The sequence below is a fragment of the Rhinopithecus bieti genome, unplaced genomic scaffold, assembly GCF_001698545.2.
Source record: "Rhinopithecus bieti isolate Rb0 unplaced genomic scaffold, ASM169854v2 scaffold_6708, whole genome shotgun sequence".
Taxonomy (NCBI): Eukaryota; Metazoa; Chordata; class Mammalia; order Primates; family Cercopithecidae; genus Rhinopithecus; species Rhinopithecus bieti.
Genome location: NW_016806329.1, coordinates 6,156,676 through 6,178,354, shown reverse-complemented (window position 1 = coordinate 6,178,354; position 21,679 = coordinate 6,156,676). Strand labels below are relative to the sequence as shown.

General features: G+C 34.9%; 1 protein-coding gene across 1 annotated transcript in view; it reads left to right on the top strand.

The window, feature by feature from the left end:
* GRID2 (glutamate ionotropic receptor delta type subunit 2) overlaps positions 1-21,679 on the top strand; it is a 723,504-nt gene that overhangs the window by 150,520 nt on the left and 551,305 nt on the right. The window contains exons 5-6 of the mRNA XM_017875509.1: positions 2,283-2,444; positions 15,722-15,841. Coding sequence (XP_017730998.1) covers positions 2,283-2,444; positions 15,722-15,841 — 282 coding nt within the window. The remainder of the gene's footprint in view (positions 1-2,282; positions 2,445-15,721; positions 15,842-21,679) is intronic.

The following is a 21,679-nucleotide window of genomic DNA, read 5'->3' as shown; positions in this document are numbered from 1 at the left end:
CCCCGCATGTTCTCACTCATAGGTGGGAACTGAACAGTGACATCACTTGGACTCGGGAAGGGGAACGTCACACATCGGGGTCTATCATGGGGAGCGGGGAGGGGAGAGGGATTGCATTGGGAGTTATACCTGATATAAATGACGAATTGATGGGTGCTGACGAGTTGATGGGTGCAGCACACCAACATGGCACAAGTATACATTTGTAACAAACCTGCACGTTATGCACATGTACCCTAGAACTTAAAGTATAATTTAAAAAAATAAAATAAATAAATAAATAAAATTGACTTTCTTTTTTTCTCCTCTCTCCATTCTTTGTCTTCTTTTGCTTGACAGCTGTTTATCAAAAACCAAATATGTGCTAGGCTTTAGGCTAAGTCTAAGAGAAATAAATCACAGGGAAAAATGGAAGAGAAAAGATATACAATATGATCCCCATCTAGGAGGAATTTATTTTTTGTGGAAAAGGTAGATCTTAAAAAAGATTTAGTATTCTGATATGTTTCAAAGACATGCACTGTGTGTTCCAGTAGATAAAAAGAGGTGGTCTTTGAACTAAATATTGAGAAATGTTAACTAGTTGGAGAAAGGTGAGGAGATAGCGAGGAATGCTTTCTCAACAATCTTAAATACATGTTCACCAAAGGGAAGAGTAAAATAAAGCTAGAGAAGGAAGAGGAAGTCAGGCAGTAGAACCAGGAGAGGTTAGGAAAGGCAAGACGGTTGTGTATTATTTTGATTTCCCTGGACGTGTATCTTTTATGTAATTTATATATTTTCCTTTTGGGTCTTTACTGCCTAATTCCAACCTGGATGTTGATTCATGGACTAGTTTTAGCTGTATAGCAGATTTCAGCCATTCTTTTGTAGTCTATCTACTAACTATTGGGCAAAGTGGGGAGTGGCTGGGCGGGGAGTGAAAATAGTCAGTCCTAACATGTCCTTATGAAAGACAAACTTGCATTGCACGTAATGCATTGAGTGTTCAATGTCTCTTCAAAAAAGGCCTATAAGTATTATATATATAAAATGATACTTCACAAACACAAATGATTGAAGATTTACATGGTATGTAAAAGAAAACTCACAAGGCACTGTTAGGAAGTTCTTATTAAAAACTCTGCATAGCATCAGACTCTAATTGTCTCAATAGCCAGAGCTTAGTATCATCCTGTGATGCGGGTAGACTACTTTAAAAATTTCCTCCATGATTAAATATACCCCGAGGACAATCCATATACTCTTCCATATGTTCTTAGGAAAAACCGTAATAACAATATCCTTCTAAAATCTGAAAACACAAATGCTTTAAGATGGATTAATTTTCATCACTACATTGATTCCTCATTTTTTAAATTTTATATTGAGTTTTTCCTTCAGAGGAAATATAACATTAAGCAGCTTTTATTGACCTAGGATTCCTTTCGGTATTACATTTTCTGAATAATTTTAATAAAAATAAGCAGCTTCAATGATTAATCAATAGTATAAATAGTATCTCTAGCAAAACTTAATTGTAAGAATGCAGTTAACCTTAGCAAAAAATAAATGGCTATAATTTATTTTTCAATCTATGTAGAAAGAAGCTGATAACATGGTTGCCTTAGAAGAAGCAAGTGTTAATGTAAACACACATTCACAAACAGTTAATAGTTTATGATATTTTTGAAATCAATGAATTGCAATGCATGTGTACACCTGTATAATTTTGTATAGATCCTTGATCACTATAATATTTATAAATGGTCCTATTCTTTCATTATTTCCTTACAGAATCTCCATATACACAAACATACACACAGTTGACGGCTTCCTTTTTATGTACATATGACACTCATATATGAGATCAAGTTGATATTTTTCCATCTGAATAACTAGAATGCAAAAACTTAACATATTCAGAAAATGTATTATTCAGTTTGCCCTTCCAATCTTAAACCCTTAGATTCTTACCTCCTCAGAGAGAAATAAGGGCCAATGATTTTCTAAGGTCTAACACTAACAGCCTTATCTCTGTCAAAATTTCTTTCTTTCTTTTTTTAATATTCTCTTTCACACCAAAATAAGCTGAAAAAGCAATTGAGGCATACAATCAGACAAGACTTCATTCTCAATGACAAAATTGCCCAGGAAATGACAAAAGAAACCTTCTGCTTAATAACCCAGTAAACCAGCTATCTATGACATGAACAGAAGCAGTTGAGACAATTATTATTTTTTCCTTATTCTTGATGACTGGTGTCAATGATTCTAATGATCACTTTCTAATATCTTTTCAGATTTCCAACCTTTACATATATGACACAGTGCTTCTGCTTGCTAATGCCTTTCATAAGAAGCTGGAAGACCGAAAGTGGCATAGCATGGCAAGTCTGTCATGTATCAGAAAGAACTCTAAGCCATGGCAGGGTGGGCGCTCCATGTTGGAGACCATCAAGAAGGTAACTTCTTAATTTTCATGTAAAAAGGATATGGTAAATAATTATTTGACATATTTTAGAAAAAGGGTTTCCTCTCTCATATTTCTGCCAATTCAAAGCGCAAAACAGTGTAATGGTGAAATACAATATTGAAAAAGGAAAAAGGTGAGAAAGTCATCAACATATAAAAAGGGGAGGCTTCCCTATTTATTTATAAGGGAATTTTATGCGAGTAAAAAAATGTATGGTTGAGATATACTGACTTGACTGCCACTAGCATTAGAGATACTGAAATTATTTTGATGCCTGTCACAAAGTACAAAAGACTTAAAAAACACATACCATCCACTAAAAAAATTAACAATAGACTCAATTAGCACTTTTCCAGTTAGATAATATACACGGTAAGAGATTGAATGTGATGGTCTTTAATTTATCTCATGATAAGGATAGAATTCATAAGCAGATAACATGTTGCAGCATTTGTGAACTATTTGGGGTAACTGATTGCATTATTCTTCTTCACTGTCAATGTGTTGCTTATCCCGGCTGTGAATCTGTTTGGCTTAGCTACCTGTTCCATTCCCAGAAGGCAGTTTATGTTGTTTAGCTCCTCTCAGTGGTATAAGCATTCTGCAGTTTATTAGACTCTTTGTCATGTCATCCTTCCTGACATTTTCCATTTGTCTTGCACAGCCTCTTGGATTTAAAATGAAATGATTAATAAAACAAACAAATTCTCCCATACCCTTTACACAAAGGAGACAGACATTTGGAAGCTTATATTTTTTATTTTATCCATCCTTTTCTTTCTGCATTTATTTTCCTTTCTTCTCTGAAAACCAAAGAAAATAGCTAGTCAAATGAAATATAAATGACCTTAAAAGTCAGAGTAAAATATAAAAAATTAATACTAGAAGTAAGCTAGGAGTACAAAAACTAGAAGTAGAGGAAATAAATATTTTAAATAGAGAAGAGCCTGAATCTTTCTCTTGGTACTTGTATCAGTCCCTTTTCTGCTGTTCTAACTGCTTACCACAAATTGGAAAATGTATTAAAAAACAGAAGTTTTTTCCTCATGGTTCTCAAGGCTGGGAAGTCTAAGACCGTGGCACCCACATCTGGAGAGGGTCATCTCATGGCAGAAGGGCATCACATGGTGAGCAGCTGCACAAGATAGAGTGAAAAAGGGGGCCAAGACTTCCTGGATAACTGATCCACTCCCATTATTGGACATTAATCTATTCATGAGGTGGCATCCTCATAACCTAATCACCTCAATGTCCCCATCCTTAATACCATTACAATAGCAAATAAGTTTCAATGTGAGTTTAGGAGGGGACACTAAAATCATAGTACTCCATCCCTGGACCCCCAAAACTCATGTCCTTCTTACATATAAAATATATTCATTCTATCCCTATAGTTCCAAAAGTCTTAACTTGTTTCAGCATTAACTCAAAAGTCCAAATTTCAAAGTCTCATTTAAATCAGATATGGGTGAGACTCACATGATTCATCATGACGCAAATTTCTTCCAGCTGTGAAACTATGAATTCAAAACTGATTATCTACTTCCAAAATGCAGTGGTAGAAGAGTCATAGGATAGACATTTCTATTCCAAAACAGAGAAATAGGCAAGAAAAGAACGATAACTGGTCCTAAGTAAGTCTAAAACCCAACACAAAAAATAACATTAAATCATAAAGTCGAGAAACAATATCCTTTTATTCCATGTCCTAATTTCTGGATCCACTAGGACAGGGATTGGGCCTGCAAGGCCTCAGGCAACCCTGTTCCCAGGGCTTTGATGGACTCAGCTTCTGCAGCTCTCACAGGTTGGAGTCACACACAGTTTTAGTCCTACAGTTCTGTGGTCTTAGGGATGGTCCCACTTCCATGGCTCCAGTAGTCATTGCCCTAATGGAAACTCTTTATGGCAAGTCCAACCCCACATTTTTACTCAACATTGTCTTAGTAGGGGCTCTCTGTGGTGGCTTCACTCTGGAGACAAGTCTCTGCCTAGGTCTTCATGCTTTTTGCGACATCCTTGGAAATCTTGGTGCAGGAACGCATAGCCACAGTTCTCACACTCTGTATGCCTGAAGATATAACACCATATTGATGCTGCCACAGCTTACCATTTGCACTCTACAGAGTGACAGCCCAAGCTTCACCTGGGTCCACTTGAGCCATAACTGGGGCAGCTGAAGAATGTTACACTGGAATGTGGGGAGAAGAGTTGCTAGGTGACCCTGGACAGGGAGCCTATGATGAGTGCCTTGGGCATATCCCCTGAAATCATTTTGCCTTCCTAGAGCTTGTGAGGGCAGCAGCAGCTTCAGAGATTTTTGAAATTCCTTTTAAATTCCTTTTAAATCTTTCTCCTATTGTCCTGATAAATAGCACATCGCTCCTTTGTAGCCATATTAATATCTTTAGCAAACACTCCTTGACTGCACCCTTGGCATTCTCTCCTGAGAGTCTCACTTTGTCACCCAGGCTGGAGTGCAGTGGTGTGATCTAGGCTCATTGAAGCCTCCACCTGCTGAGTTCAGGCAATTCTCCTGCCCCAGCCTCCTGAATAGCTGGGAATACAGCCGCGTGCCACCACACCTGGCTAATTTGTTTTGTATTTTCAGTAGAAACAAGATTTCACTATGCTGGCCAGACTGGTCTCGATCTCCTGACTTCATGATCTGCCTGCCTTGGCCTCACAAAGTGCTGGAATTACAGGTGTGAGCCACCGCACCTAGCCCTGAACATACGTTTTCACTCTTTACATAGCCAGCCTGTAAGTTTTTCAAATGTTTTGTCTGCTTCTCTCTTAAATATAAAATCTATCTTTAAGTCATTTCTTTCTCTCAGATCTTACTACATACAGGTAAAAGTAACCAGGCAGAAGCCTGAATGCTCTGCCGTTTAGAAATTTCTTCAGCCAGATACTCTAGTTCATTGCCCCTAAGTTCTGCATTCTACAAAGTCCTAGAATATGGCCACAATTCAGCCAGGGTGTTTGTTACGTTGCAGCAAGGATGGCTTTCAATCCAGTTTCCAATACCCTGTTCCTCATTTTTGTCTGAGACCTCATCAGAATATCCTTTACTCTCCAGATTTTTATGAGTATTCTGGTCACAACAAATTAAACAAACTCTTAAGAAGATTCAGACTTTCTCTACAGCTCTCTCTTCCAAGCCCTCACTAGAATTGCCCTTAAAGCTCTACTCACAGCAGTACAGTTTTTTATTCCTAGTCTGATCCTTCAAATTCTTCAAGCCCCTACCTTTATGCAGTTCCAAAGTCACTTCCACATATTCAAGTATGTATTATAGCAACAGCTCCACTGATTGGTACCAGTTTTCTCTCTTGATTTGTTTCTGCTGCTAGAATACGATAGACTTTGTAATTTATTAAGAACAGAAATGTATTTGGCACACAGTTCTGGAACTGGGACATCCAAGCGCTCAGGGCTGGCATCTGATAAGGGTTATCCTAGGTGAAAGGACACCACTTGGCAAGCAAGTGCATGAGACAGAGACAAAAAGGGGACCAAACTCTTGTGACAATTAACCCACTACTACAATAACAGCATTATTCCATTCATGAAGGCGGAACTCTCATGACCTCAATCATCTCTTAAAGTTTCTACTTCTTAATACCATTACAATGGCAATTACATTTCAAGATGAGTTTTGGTGGGGATTTCAAACCATCGTAATGTTGTGTCTTCTTTGCCAAGGAAAATTTTAATGAGAATTTTGGCTGTTATCAACAAAAGTACTTGAGAATTAAATGTATTGAATATATTGGCAGAGAAAGACTTTTCAACTGAAAAATGAATAAGTCTAATCTAGCTTCAAGGTGTTGCCAAAATCTTCCAGCCTTATCTATGTAGAAAGCTGACAGGTATAAATCCAAGGGAGATTGTTGAACATGATTCTAATCCTGCCAATTTATGAATTCATGGTTTGGCTAGGATGCAGGAACCTGAATATATTTATTCTTCTGAAGCTTTCATACAAAGACAAAATAATAGATTAGGAGGTTGCTTAGGAAACACTTATTTAGTGAGAGGATCAGGAGGAAGGAAAGAGAGACACCATAATATGTCAATATTTCTCATGTAGAAATTTAATATATAAGATACTGCTATTAGAAAATTTATAACCCAAACAATTATTTAATACAATAATTATGACATTTTATTTTGTGGGACTATGTGTACATTTGTCCCTCTCAGCTTCTGCCCCAGTGTCACGTTTTAAAGAAATATATCTATTCTTTGTGTCAAGAAACTCAGTTTGAATAATATACATGATTGCAAGTGTTCAATTTTATATTTTTGTCTCATATTTCAAACTGATCTTAAAATTGATTTTTTTTAATGGTATTACTTTCTACATCATATGTGTGGTTTTGGTCACCTGTTTAGATGTCAGTGCTGATGATACTCCACACATCAAGTGAGAAAGAAAGTTCATTATTCACATAGAGACTCCCAGGAAGAGCAGAATGGCCCCAACCAGATTCAGGCTGGTTTGGGCAAAACAGAGGGAGTTGCCTGGGCCTTTTTGGTGACTAGAGGTTAGGGCTGGGAAAAGGTTTCCACTCATGTGGGCTGGAGATTTGAGAAGGTCAAGTTTCCCACAGGTATCAAATAAGTAGGTGCAGGATGGCGTGTCTTAATCAGACCGTACAGATGTGGGGTCAAAGAAAGGGAGGGTAAGGCTTAAAAAGAAGTCAGTAGCCAGCAACACAAATGAGGTCAGGTTCCTTATTACAATGGAAATAATCTAGTGATAAAAGTTTTAATTACATTCAAGTAAATACAAAATGCCTATATTAAGGGCATGCTACATACACATTACAAATCTGTGTGCTGCTGCACAAATTACAAGCAAGAAGAGAACAAGTTCCTATCCCTAATTTATGTTCTTATTATGGGGAATGAAACAAAAGAATTAAAAATAATGTCATTGACATAGTAGTGTAAATGTCTACTAATGGGCAAGGTTGCTGTTTCTCAGGTACTCTTGTGTACCTGAGCTTTATAATTTATTGTTTGAATTGGTAGAATAAGTGCCTCCTCATTTTTATTCTTTTTTAAAAATTAGTGGTTAATGCTTGCATGTTCATTTCTGCCAAATATTATCAGCAGCCCTGTGCCATTGTTATTTACATGGATGTTGTATAATATTTTTGAAGAAATTATAGTTTCAAAAATATTGAGTCTTTCCATCTATAACATGGCATCTATCCATATAGTCAGCTTTTTGTAACGCTGATTAAAGATTTATAGTGTTCTTCACACATATTTTCATGGCATTTGTTTCTAAAATTTTATAGGATGTCTGTGTGTGCATGCGTGTGTGTGTGTGCATGTGCGTGTGTGTGTGCATGCTATCATAAATGAGATATGTTCCATTAGATTTTCAAACTAGTTATTGTAGGTGTTAAAGGAAGATATTGATGTTTCATATATTTTATGACTGACCTGATCAACTTTCCAAGCTTATTTACTGGTTCTCTTGTATTTTTTAAATACAGATTGATATCGTTGTCAAATAAAATTAATCACTCCAGTTCTATTACTGTATGTATTGACATAGACTTAAAAAGCAGCATGCAACAAGTATACTCTTAAACACATCAGGGGCATTATCTAAAAGAGGATTTTAAAATTTTGTAAAGAAAGTATTCTTCTATTTTGTTTTACTATATTATGCACTTAAGTTCTTTTACATTTTTATTAGTAACTTATGCAGTTATAGAGTAGCAAGTCACAATAAAGTTAATCTAACCTTTTTACTCCATGTTTAGGTATAGAAAATTAAATGATGTACTAAGTGTTGCATAGCTAACTAGCTTTAAATACCAGGTTTTTTGGTTTCTAATTTGGTGTCTGTATACCGTGCCATTTACCATTTTTGTTGTTCATGGCAATCATTTTTGTTCACTCTTGTCAAAGTCACTTGGCTAAACACGCACACCAAGAAATTACGGGAATAAACACCCTCGGTTAGTATTAAATAAACCAGATTTAAGTTTTAATATGGCTTGTTTTCCAATTTTTAGTTTATTATGAGAAGCTATATTGTTGTAGCCTCTCATGAAAACTGTATTTATATATTGGGAAAGAGTTTTCATGTTGTATAATTAAATTTGTTAGTGTTATATAACCTAGAGCAAGCTTTCAAACTTTTTAAACTGTATAAATACAATCAATAAATTTCAGCTGCTAAGGAAAAGAGTAGGAGAGGATTTCCACAGACTCCCACCACAATCAGTTCTTAGAACTACAATTTGAAAACCACTCCCCTGGGATATTTAGAAATCAATTTACCCAGTGTGGATCTACCTTCTTGGAATAGTGCCATGTCATTGCAACACGAGTAGCCTGTTTTTATTTACAGAAGTCTACTATATTTAAATAGAAATCATTTTTCATTCTTTTCTTAGTGCTAATATTTTTAATACTGAAACAGTTTCCAAGAGGGCACTTCATTCATGTATTCATCACTCTTTTAACAGGTATTTATCGAATGTCTATACTGTAGAATGTTCTGTGCAAATTCTTTTATGGGTTTACCCCCCCCCCCCCAAAAAAAAAGAGGAAATTTAGAGACCAGTAGTGAATATTGACTGACTATACAAAGAGCTACACTCTAAGGCTGGAAACAACAAAAGGACCCAAATGTGGTAAATATAGGATATGGTAGAATCTTAGAGAAGAGTGTGATGTGCTGTGGTCACACACTGAGATAGTTGCTTCACAGCCAAGAAAGACATCTGAGCCTCTGTTCAGGAATTGCCATGAACAGAAATTGCTACACCCTCTTTCTAGGGGCAGCATGGATCCAATGAACAGTCATTACAAAACTAGAAATGTCTAAGTTCCTTTCTTCAAGGGACAAGTCTGAAGGGTTATCTATAGACTGGTCCATTGGATGACTTAAACTGGTATTGTATTTGCATCAGGCTTTCATTTCTTTCTCTGTCTAGTCCCTCTTCCCTCACTCCATTGCGAGTGCTCTCTCAATAGCACTTCAAATAAACCTCCTGCATACAAGCAAATCTCCATCTCAGACCTGTTTCCTTGAGAACACAACTTAGAAAATAGATTAGAAAGATTTGCATGGAACTGATAGCATCTTAATGGAAATTTGAAAACTAGCAGGCTTAGGATATATAAAGCTATGGAAGGAGGATATTTCAGGTGGTAGAATGCTGTAGCTGACATATCTATTAGAATAAATCATTTGTACAGTGACAAAAGTTGATTAATTTACCAGAGTGCAGAGAACACATAAAATTGTTTTGACTGGAAAGTGATTTAGGAAAAAAATTATTTTGTGGGTAAATGTAAGACACTAAATAATTTTTGGATAAAATCAGACCTGAATGTTAGAAAGAACACCTTTACCTCTTTCAAGTTTTTTAAAACTAAGAAAATCTTAGATTCAAAATTATGTGATTGCATATAAAATCACTGACCATTTTCTGTGTATTCTATATTAGTAAGTGAACTAAAATTTAATAGATCCTTAAATCAAATTCTTTTGCATTGTCTTAATTGATCAATTTCTGTTAAAAGTTTTGTAATTGTTTTTAATATGGAATGTGGGAAAATAGAAAATATCAGTTTATGCAATATTTCAAATATTTAAGTACCAGTACATTTTCTCATATTGATATATGTTGAGCCCAGCATATATCAATATGATATCTGATAGTTATCTTGATATATGTTGATACCTCAAAGAGTATTTTTTGAACTGATAAAAATACTGAAATTATGCCAATTCTGACATAGTAATTTATTCATTCAACAAATATTTATTGAATACTACCATATGTTGTACTACAAGATCAGAGAATAAGGAAGGAAAATAGAAATATCAAAAGCAATTACAAGCATGATTTGTTCTACAAAAGGGTAAATACCAACTGTTATAGAAATATGTCATGGCAGGGCCTACGTAGGCCTGAGAGTGATAGATAAGTGGAAATGTTTAGGCTAAGAAAGGAAAATTAAGAGTATTCCAGGAAAGGAGAAGGAAGAATGTTTCACACAAATGAAATAGAATGTTTCCAGGCTTGTAGGAAATAGAGCTTAACACACCGAAGCATCTGAAATAAGCCCAAGGCAGCCAGAATAGAGACAGAATAGAGACATGGTTTCTAATTAGCTAAAAGGGGGAAAGACCACCAAGGGTTTGATAAATGATGTTGAAATTTCCAAACGTTATTCCTTTATTCAAGGAATAATGTGACACTGAAGGTTTTTTTTTTTTTTTTTAGATGGAGTCTCGCTCTGTCATCCAGGCTGGAATGCAGTGGCGTGATCTCAGCTCACTGTAACCTCTGCCTCCTGGGTTCAAGTGATTCTCCTGCCTCAGCCTCTTGAGTAGCTGGGATTACAGGCACGCACCACCACACCCAGCGAGTTTTCGTATTTTTAGTAGAGACAGGGTTTCACCATGTTGGGCAGAGTGGTCTCAAACTCCTGACCTCAGGTGATCCACCTGTCTCAGCCTTCCAAAGTGCTGTAATTACAGGTGTAAGCCACCACATCCAGCCGACACTGAAGTATTTTAAATGGGGTGGTGATAAAATCAGATTATCCCATGCCTGCCAAGTAGAGAATTCTGCAACTGCAGTTGAACCAGACTGACTGCATGACAGAACACCAATGAAGAGGCTAATCCTCTTACTTAGAGAAGACCCGGTTAGGGTATGGGCCATGGGATGGATGGAAGTAGATATCCTTGAGGATATTTACAGGATTGAAATAAGGTTTGGTGATTTAACATAAGTATGTGAGGAAGATAAAGATTAAAATAATAATTCCTAGGTTAATGGTTGGGACAAAATGAGCTCTAGTAAGTTGTCATGTTTGGTTTTGTGGGATTTTAAAAACTCTGCATACTTAAAGAAATGGAGACATTACTTTTTGTGTAAAGCATTATGTATCATTTAGAATTTAGAAATCCGAAGGAAAGAGAGAGAATTTAGGAAAACATAATCTGGTTTACCACAAACAATATTGTCTTGAAATATAAGGTAGCCTTTTACAAAATGTGTAGAAATAAACTTTTGTCATAGGGGATTTAAAACTGCCATCCATGCTCTTGGAATAGACCTCTTGTCGATTTACCAAGATACACTCCAGCTTCAGGTCATTTTAATCATAAAGTAGGTAAAGTGGAATAGATTTAATTTAATTCAATTCAACATGCACTCTGAGCAATTCACTATGATATAATATGTTATATTGAACACACAGTTTACATAGTCCAAAGGAAAAAAATATGAGACACAAGATGAAGGTTTCAGTTTGGGTTCCACAGTTAACTGGTTGACTAGGCCTAAGGCTCCCCTAAGATGGAGACAGCATGATCACAATGCTTGTAACTTCCTGTTTACTTCTCAGCTAGCTGTGAGTTTCTACTATGAATGACTATTTGAGTGTATATGTCTATATGCAAATATATGTATATATACACACAGATAATGTTACATGGCAACTCAAATTTTCCTAGATATTTCACATAAATTAGGTTCTTTGTATTTGTCTTTTTTGTTTTTCATCTTGTATCTTAATTTCTGTTTATCCATAAAATATTTCTTTGTTGGGTAGAAAATGTGGCATTTTTCTTGTTAGGAGTTTTTCTCTCTGAACCTGATGCTGATGAAACATGAAGGCATCAGGGCTCCCTACTGAGTCTGGCACCTCCCAGAGTGTTCACTGCCTTGCTGGGCCCATGCTTATTATAACAGATTATCCTTGGTTCCCACACACATCTGCAGGTTACAAGGAACTTAGGAATAAGTATAAGGAAATTAGGCAAGTATGATAAATATTTGATGTCCCACGTGATCCTCCAAAAGTAATTCTTAAGTTCCTTTGTCATTTCCAGTGTAGGAAAAGATCCTTCTTCATCATAAACAGAATGACATAAAGTCTCTGTAATTTTTTTTTTTTTTTTTACCTTTTCCCCAACCTTTCCTAGCCATAGGGGAATAATACATTTTGCCTTTTAGAAACTCATTGTCCAGTGGTAAATTATTCCCAACATCTGATTCTCCTCTTTTAATTTTTCTACTCTTTGCCCTCAATATTTGATGTCTGCTGGTATTTATATATCAAGTGGATGGATGAAATTAAAACAAATTTTATTTCATATTTTTAAACAGGTTTACTCTGGCAGCAATTTTTACTGCCAATTTAAAGGACATTTAGAAATTATTTGTATGTGTTATTCATACTACCAATGTCCCATTAGCTTATATTGTTGAAAATCTGCTGCATCACCAAGAGATAAAAAAATACAACTATGCATGCACAAAAATAATGACCATTCATTACCCCTTGACCAGCACACATTTTCACCAAGGCTCTGTTTTCAAGGTTAATTTGAGCATAGATAGAAAAAAGCTTTAAAGCGCTGGAATTTTCTATGGCAATCAAAAATCAGAGAGGTTAGGTCTGGGTGATATAACAATAGGTTTTAGTTAAAAGGTTTACTTGCTTGAAATACTGACCTCTCCGTCATCCCTGACATCTTCATGAGGGAAGGTTTCATTGATTTTGCATGCCAACAGCTCATTAGGAATATAGCATAAGGAAAATAAATTACAAAGTCAAAAAGTTGAGCAAGGTAAGTAAACGCTGTAGCAAACTCAATGCAAGTTCCCCGATTTATTGTTTTCTGTACCTTTTTCAAGTAACTTAAGTCATTCAGTGGAAGATAAAGTAAAGGATAAAGGCATGACCTGGAGTGGCCACGTGGATATTGATTGAGAATAATAACACAACACCAGATTAGTCTAGTGCTCAAATGTGTAAACATTTTAGAGTTATGGTAGTTTTTATGTAGCAATCATGTTGATATATGATATATTTTTCCTAGAAATAAGCTACTAAAACAGAAATTTAAGATTCTGATATAATTAGAAGATATTATTCAGGTAGATGTGTGGTTATGGACAAGAAAAACCTTTATAAAATATTCTGAATACAAGTAGAACTTTTTGTAATAATATAAGCTATACTTGTCAATCAAATTCCTACAGTATTTGTCATTTGGAGATACTAATGATAATAAGATGCACTGCACTTCAGTCTTTAAAATATAATTGGATATTTTGAGATATTAATAGTGAGCGCAGACTGGAATAGATTGGCAAAATCAGATACATTGCCCTTATCAAAATACAGGCAAGCAAAGGGCGCAAAGCAGAAAAAGTAGGAGACATTCTGCATGGTTCCCCAGGTTCTTTCTTCCCACACTGGAAATGCTGATTCTATCTCCAAGGAGGGTTTCATAGGTTTACTTCTCACCACAGGGAGGATTTACATTATGAAACATTTCCATTTTTACCCTAAAAAATATAAAGCTTCAGGACATTTTCTGAGGAGCCACAAACCATTAATCCATAGATCTTGGGTTTATTTACTACAGTATTTCTTTAGCCTGGGATATCCTGCTAAGGGATTTCCCACCTAGTAAATATTACTAGTCTATTTACCTGGAGTTCCAGTGGTCAGGGAAATTAGACCCAACCTTCACCCTCAGTTGCTGCCCTGTCCACACACCAGGGAAAGGAATGAATACATTCTAGACCAGCTGCTTTAACTTTTTCCTCCCCAAACTAACCAATGAAATGTAACTGAGTTGACATTTGCAAAAATATTTTCCAAAGCCATCTAAATATTTAAGCATATAATAATTTTTGGCAAACCCAGTGAATTTTAACTAAAAAATAAGATTATGCCAACAATTTCTATATGAACTAAAAAACCTTCAGAAATAAAGAATTAAGTTACAGTGGAAGTAATGATGATAGTAATAATAGTATTTAAGCTGTCACCACATGTCAAGAACTTTTCAGTATTCTGTACATGAATTGTAAGAGTCAGAATAATCTAATGTAGGCACTATTATTTTCCCATTTAACAGATCTAGTGATTGAGGCATAAATGAAATGGCTTAGCCTGGTTTACACAGCTAGTAGATCCTGAAGCCATTCGTGAAACCCAGGAAGTGTGACCTATCTTCTTGACTGCTAAATCATATATGAAAAGAGTATTGACATATCAAATCCACTAGGATTTTTATTAATAAAACTAGACAATAGTTTGGCTGATTAGGGAATAATAGTGAAGAATTAATTTTGTTGATTATTACTGTTATAAAAATACAATAGATTAAATATTAAAATTAGTGATTCAAGTAGGAAAACATCAATCAAAAATAGTTTATTGAATTCATCATGAACTTTGCATCAGGTGATTGGGCTACAAGGCACAGATGGAGTAGAAGGAAAAGCAAGCAGCATAATATTAATACCAGACGGAAAAGATTGGAAACAGAGTTGCAGGTTATGTCAAGTGAGATATATTTAAATACCAGCATCTTAGAGGTGATAATTAAAACAATTTACAAAACTGAGATCATTTGTTTTCTAAATAAATGTCATTACCAGGCCAAAATTTTAAGTTAGGCATATTTTAGCGTTGAAGTGACTGGGAGTGTGATTTTCATTGGTAAAATCCTAAATAATACGAAGACTGATAAACTAAACTGAGAAAAGAATGATAAACAAGAAAGAGAGAAATATGACCTACATTGCCATCTGTTGGATAAATGAACATCTGTCATGTTGAATGAAAGATGAAGCTTGGAACTCCCAGTGAATCTCAACAGCCAGCACTACCCGTTAAAAGCAAAAACAGATTTCAAGCCTAATTTAGCTTTCTTTTATTTTTGATTTGGAAAATATATTTAAAGAAGGTGCAAAATAATAAGCCTCTAATAATCTAGAAACCATGGATTTTAAGATCCCCAGGTATAATTTTAGATCAAATTTGAATGGAATTGTGCTAGAACAAAGAAGATTGTTGATATCTATCTTAAATAGATTTTATGCACTACAGAAGCATCTTGTTTTCTGACTAATGGATCCATTCAAGTCACAAGGTATGGTGGCAAAAACTTGAGCCTGAAATTTAGTCTGAGCTCTACCATGGTTTCATTTTGAGAAGTCACTTGACTTTTGGGGTCTGAATTTCTGTTTTTATGAAAAATAGATGAGGTTGGATTAAGGAATTTCCAAAGTTAGTTCAACTGTACTCCTGTTATGCTGTGTACCTATTTTAAAAAGCAGTCTGTTAAAATTGCATACTTTAAGTATTATTTCATAGATAGAAGTAGAGTTCCTAGAACTTCCTTTTATGTTTATTTATTTATTTTTACTTCTGAAATTTTACATCAGTATCTGTTCTCTCCCTTAGGGTGGAGTTAGTGGGCTGACTGGAGAGCTAGAATTTGGAGAAAATGGAGGCAATCCCAATGTCCATTTTGAAATCCTTGGAACCAACTATGGAGAAGAGCTTGGCAGAGGTGTTCGCAAAGTAAGATAAGACACGCTGATTAATATGCTTTCTCCTGTACTATGGTTTTGCTTGATTGTTTTCCATGCAATATGATCACAGTACCCATTAAAGTCAATATTGTAGTTTGAAAGAGAAAGCAGGGTTGGGGGGAAATTAGGCATTGAAATGACTTTAAATATTTATTTACCAGAAGTATTAAGCAAGAAATTCAATTTCTGACTTAGAATAATGTAAAGGAAAAAAAGTAATCTGAATCTTGCCTAGGGAAATAGCATTATCTTTCATTTGTTATAATAATAATTTTTATAAAATAGTAAATTTAATATTTATACAATTTGTAGCTGCTTGATTTTTAACTTGCATCATGTACAAAATGAGAATAAGAGCTTGGATAAATTTCATATAGTAAGACAGAAAGTCTACTGCAAGATGTGACATTACAATATCTTACCTTCTGTGTGTGTCATGCAATATGAAGAAAATAGTTTGCAGAAAATGAACTCTCGTTGTATATTACTTATCACATGTAAGAAGAAGATGAGTGCTAATAGTGGTGTTTCATGAAATACTGGAACAATAACTTTCTCAAGGAGAAATACAAACACACTTATATAAATGATGTTTTTATACACACACACACATATGTGTCTCATATATATGATTTGGATTTGCTGTATATATGTAGCAAATATGCATGTATATTTATATATATAGCAAATATATATACAGCAAATCCAAATCATGTATATATATACACACACATGCACATATATATATATACACACACACATATATGTGTATATATATACACATATATTTGGTAGGGAAATATATCAAATCATATATATATATATATTTGGTAAGGAAAAACCTAACATAATTGAGTGTATAAGCAGAGCTGGTAACCATAAATTTCTAACTGTCTAAAGTTGACTGCATTAAGGGTAAGAGGTTCTTCAGTAGGTATTTAATGCTGAGATGTAAGATGCAAAACAACCTAGACAGAATGAAGTGAGGAGTTATTAGCAATACAAATTTCTCAATAAATTCATGCTAATGTGGATGAAACTATCTTGATGCATTTTAAATTTTTGTTTTATAATGAATAATATGAAATATATAGAAAACTGCATAAAACTCAAAGTTTAGTGAATTATTTTAAAGGAAAGAACTATTACTATGGTCAAGAAATATAAAATAGCCAGGATTCTCAACACTCCCATATGCTTCTCTCTGATTACAGTCAGACCATCCTTATCCATAGTGTAATATTTAGACTGATTTTTATGATGCTAATTTATTTGCATTTAAAATATATTTTTATCACCTGTGTTTACATCCTTATATAATTGTTTTGTCAATGTCTCAACTTATGAATGGTCTCAAGAATGCATATATCCTTTTTTTCTTGCTTCTTGTGTTCAACAGTATGTTTATGTTATTGATCCTTTTTACTTGGAGTGGCAGTTTATTCATTTATATTGCTGTATTGTTTTCTATTGTATGGATGTGTCCCAAACCACTACAGTTTCCATTTTTAGACTGCTGTAAGCTGCTGTTACAAAAATTCTTGGATATGCATCTTGGATACTTTTATGCTTGTAGGTGTATTTCTGTAGATTTTGTATCCAGAGGTAGAACTGCTGCAATACAAGAAACCATATCTTGAACTTTTACCATATAACATCAAACCCATTTTCATAGTAATTTACTAATTTACATACCACCAGCAGTGCAGGCATTGCCCCACATTCTAATCAAATCTTGAATGTGTAAGACTTAAAATTGTATTAACTTATTGGGTGTATATAATGATATATCCTCATGATTTCCATTTACATTTCCCTGATTATGAAAATGTCTGCATCTTTTCCTACATATTTAGGCTCTTCAGATGTTTCTGAGTTAATTGCTCATTTACTTTTTTTTTTTTTTGGCTATTTTTTGGAGGGAGTGTCTTTTGCTTTTTATATATGATTCTAGAAGTTATGTATATATTCTGAATTTGAGTGTTTTATCATTTAATTTTTTGTCAGTTTTGTTTTCCTCTCTGTGGATTTTATTTCGATGCCATTTATAATATCTTTAAATTTAGGAGAGCTATGAATTTTCGTCCTTATTATTATTGCTGTTCAGCATTATCTAAGAAATTACTCCCTATCCCCCAGAGTCATGAAGATATTATGCTCAATTATGTTCCAGGGGTTTTATAGTTTTGCCTTTCAAATTAATGTCTTTTATCTATCTAGGAGATTTTTTTATATATGAGGTGAGAAAAAAGTAAAATTTTACTCTTCAATACTCTTCATTTGTTTTATTGAGATATAATTTAAGTGCACAATGACTTAGAGTAATCGCATTCGCCAGTTTAACCACTAACAAGGTCATGTTACAGAATGTTTCTGTCACTCAGAAAGTGCAATTATTCCTGTTTTTATTCTGAGAAGCACGGACAGTTTGCTTGGTCTGAAAGTTTACATAAATGGATAATTAGTATTTACACATTTGTGTCTTTTTTCTCTCAACATTTAAGGTACATTCTTATTTTCATGTGTCAATAATTTTGCTCGTTTGTCTTTTAATTTATATTGCTGAGTGGTATTATAGTCTATGAATGTAATATGGTATCTTCTAAAATGTCATTTTCTGTTTGCTGCTGTGTATACAAATAATATCAATATTTATTGATGTTATATCCAGCACTCTTGCTCAGACCTCTAATTCTGATAATTTATCTGTAGATTCTCATGAATTTTCTGCAAATTGTGTTGTCATTTGCAATTAATAAGAGTTTTTGTCTCTTCTTTTGTTATTTTACACCTTCTAAGGATGATATTGAATGGAAATAACAATAGTAGGTATTTTTGGATCGTTATCAATCTCAGAGAAAAAACATTCAACACTATACCACTATACTACTATATATTTATATATTTATAATTAACTTAGATCAGTTTAAGGAAGCTCCAGACATTCCTGGGATATTTTTATATAGAATTATTTATACATATATAAAATTATAATTATGCTTATGTTTACATAATATTATTTGATTTGCTACCACCTTGCATAAGGGTTTTATATTGATACTTATGAATGAGGTCGCCTAAAGCTGTCCTTTCTGTTGGATTTTGATGCTAAGGTATGCTGGCCTAATTTAAATGAGCTAGTAAGGTGAAGCATCGAGAATCGTGTCTAGTACATCACAAGAAGTTGTGGTTAATTTTCATTAATGAGTGAAATTGTTAGTAGAGGAGTAATGCCATATGTTTATAGCAACACTAGAAAAGTAAAAAAAAAAAAAAAAAAAAAAAAAAAAGTGAATATTTTGGGTAGTAATTAAATGGCTTTGTGAAGTTTTTGGGAGAGATTTTTTTACAATGTAAGAGATTTGAGTATATTTGAATGCTCACAGACCAAGCCAGTAGTGAAGAAGAAAATGAAGATATAGGAAAGAAAGGTGATCATTGATAGAGAAACAGTAGGGGAAAAGAGAGAATTGGATCAAGAATTAGACGGAGTTCTTAACCGTAGACACCGGGAAACATTATTTTCCAGAGTGCTGAGGGGTGGGGGTAAGAAAAGAATGCTGTGTTTGCGAGCAAGTCTTTATGTTTGATGTTAGGAAGTTAAGATAATTGTTAAGAAATAGTCTTTTCGGCCGGGCGCGGTGGCTCAAGCCTGTAATCCCAGCACTTTGGGAGGCCGAGATGGGCGGATCACGAGGTCAGGAGATCGAGACCATCCTGGCTAACACGGTGAAACCCCGTCTCTACTAAAAAATACAAAAAACTAGCCGGGCGAGGTGGCGGGCGCCTGTAGTCCCAGCTACTCGGGAGGCTGAGGCAGGAGAATGGCGTAAACCCGGGAGGCGGAGCTTGCAGTGAGCTGAGATCTGGTCACTGCACTCCAGCCCGGGCGACAGAGCGAGACACCGTCTCAAAAAAAAAAAAAAGAGAGAGAGAAAAAGAAAAGAAATAGTCTTTTCTTGGAGAAGTAGGAGGCAAGATTATCTTCTAATTGGGAAAATGTAGCAGAAGGCATTGGCAATAGTGAGACTGGAGGTTTAACGACAGTGGAGAAGTTTCGAAATAGCTGCTATGGCAAACAGGAGAGGTGACTAGGGAATATTGAAGAAATGCCAGGCAGGGCTATTGGCTCACATGAGGCTGGAGATCAAGAAATCACTGTGGTACTAATCTACACGGTTGTGTATGTTTGTCCAGCAGCATTGAGCAGACAGAATAAATTTAAATTAATGTAGACTTAACGCTTCATCAGGTTATTTTTGTTTTGGGTTGTGTTGCTTTGTGTTTGATAGCAGTACAACGAGGCAGTGAGGTTAAGAACATTGACAAGGCGATGGTTGGAGTGACAAAGCATAAAATCTAAACTGAACATGAATGGCAATGAAAAAAGGAAGAGTCTGTATAACAGAAACAAAGTATGGCTAAGAGGTTACTGTGTCTTCAGCACATCTGAAGAGCTTGTATATTAATATGGATGAAATGAGAGAGCTTCAGAGCCCGAAATTATGGTTGGGGAGGGAGATAACTGAATTCATAATCCCAAGGCTGAGTAGGTTCTAGGCACCCATCATGGGATGTTTATGAGGGTGGCAGAGGAGAGCTTCATTGAGCCTTCTAAAATCAGTGCCATTTAACCAAGTTCTGAGGTCAGTATAGCTGCTTCAACTTGCTCTGAATTCAGAGTCTGTAATGGTTAAATCTCTGCCACTAAAATGATAGTGAATCATACACATTAGATTACATCTACTTTGTCTTTAAGTAATAACTCCTGTAATTATTTCATTGTTAATGTTCCTATGCCCCAACTCCCAAACTGGGCTGAAACGCTCCTGTGAGCTGGCACTATAGAGGTATTGTGAAAGGCACTGTAAATATTTACTCTATGGTGCCTTGTATACCTTTGACACTTGAAAATTTTTTTTGTGTTGTTTTAAAATTTAAGCATTCTTAATTTTGAAATTTTATTTTATAACTCAATTATTTTCTACTAAGCTGCAATTTGATTACTACTTTTTTTTTTTTTAACTCCAGATCTAGCGCTCAAATAATTTAAAAAGTATTATGGACTAATTCGTAGCTTGCCAGCTCATTTTATAAATGAGGCGGTTCCTTTGCATAGGTATTAACACATATAATAATGCATTCAAAGATACTTATCAAAGGAAAATAACACCACACAAATAATTGCAGTATAGATTTACCAGATGTGTGTCCAAAATGAAGGTTCCACTCCCAGTTTCTCCATGTCTCAAAAGGAGTGAATGGTTTTCCAGTGGACGAACTGTCAAGTTGTCAGTGTTGATTCTGCTGCCAGTGGCTCAGTGTATACAAAGCCTGCAGCCTTATCACCTCAAGCAGGGGTACTGTCAGGTCTCATAAACTAAACAGGGTTGTGTCTGCTCAGTGTTCGAATGTGTGATGTACCAAGGATTCATAGTCCCAACTTTTGGGCTAGTCCCTGCTCTCTTGGCATTGTATGAATGATGGTTTCTTTTTTTTTAATTTGGTGAGAATGTGCAAGGGATTATTGAATTCTCATTGATGTTCATCTAAATTAAGGACTTTCTTACTTTGATAATTTTACATGTTCTTTTCTTTGTCATAAGGTGGTACTTATTTAGTAGATGGTATATCAACATGTTAGCACATTGTATATACCCTTGAAGATAAATTCAGGTAAAACTCAAAGTCAAATTTTGAAATCGTTAAGGTTTTCTATACCGTTAAATTTTGCCCAAGAATGTGGTTATTTCTGTTTCTGTTAATCACTATATAGAATTTCTAAAAAAAAAAAAAAAAACAATTTGAGTAAAAGTTATTATAAGAA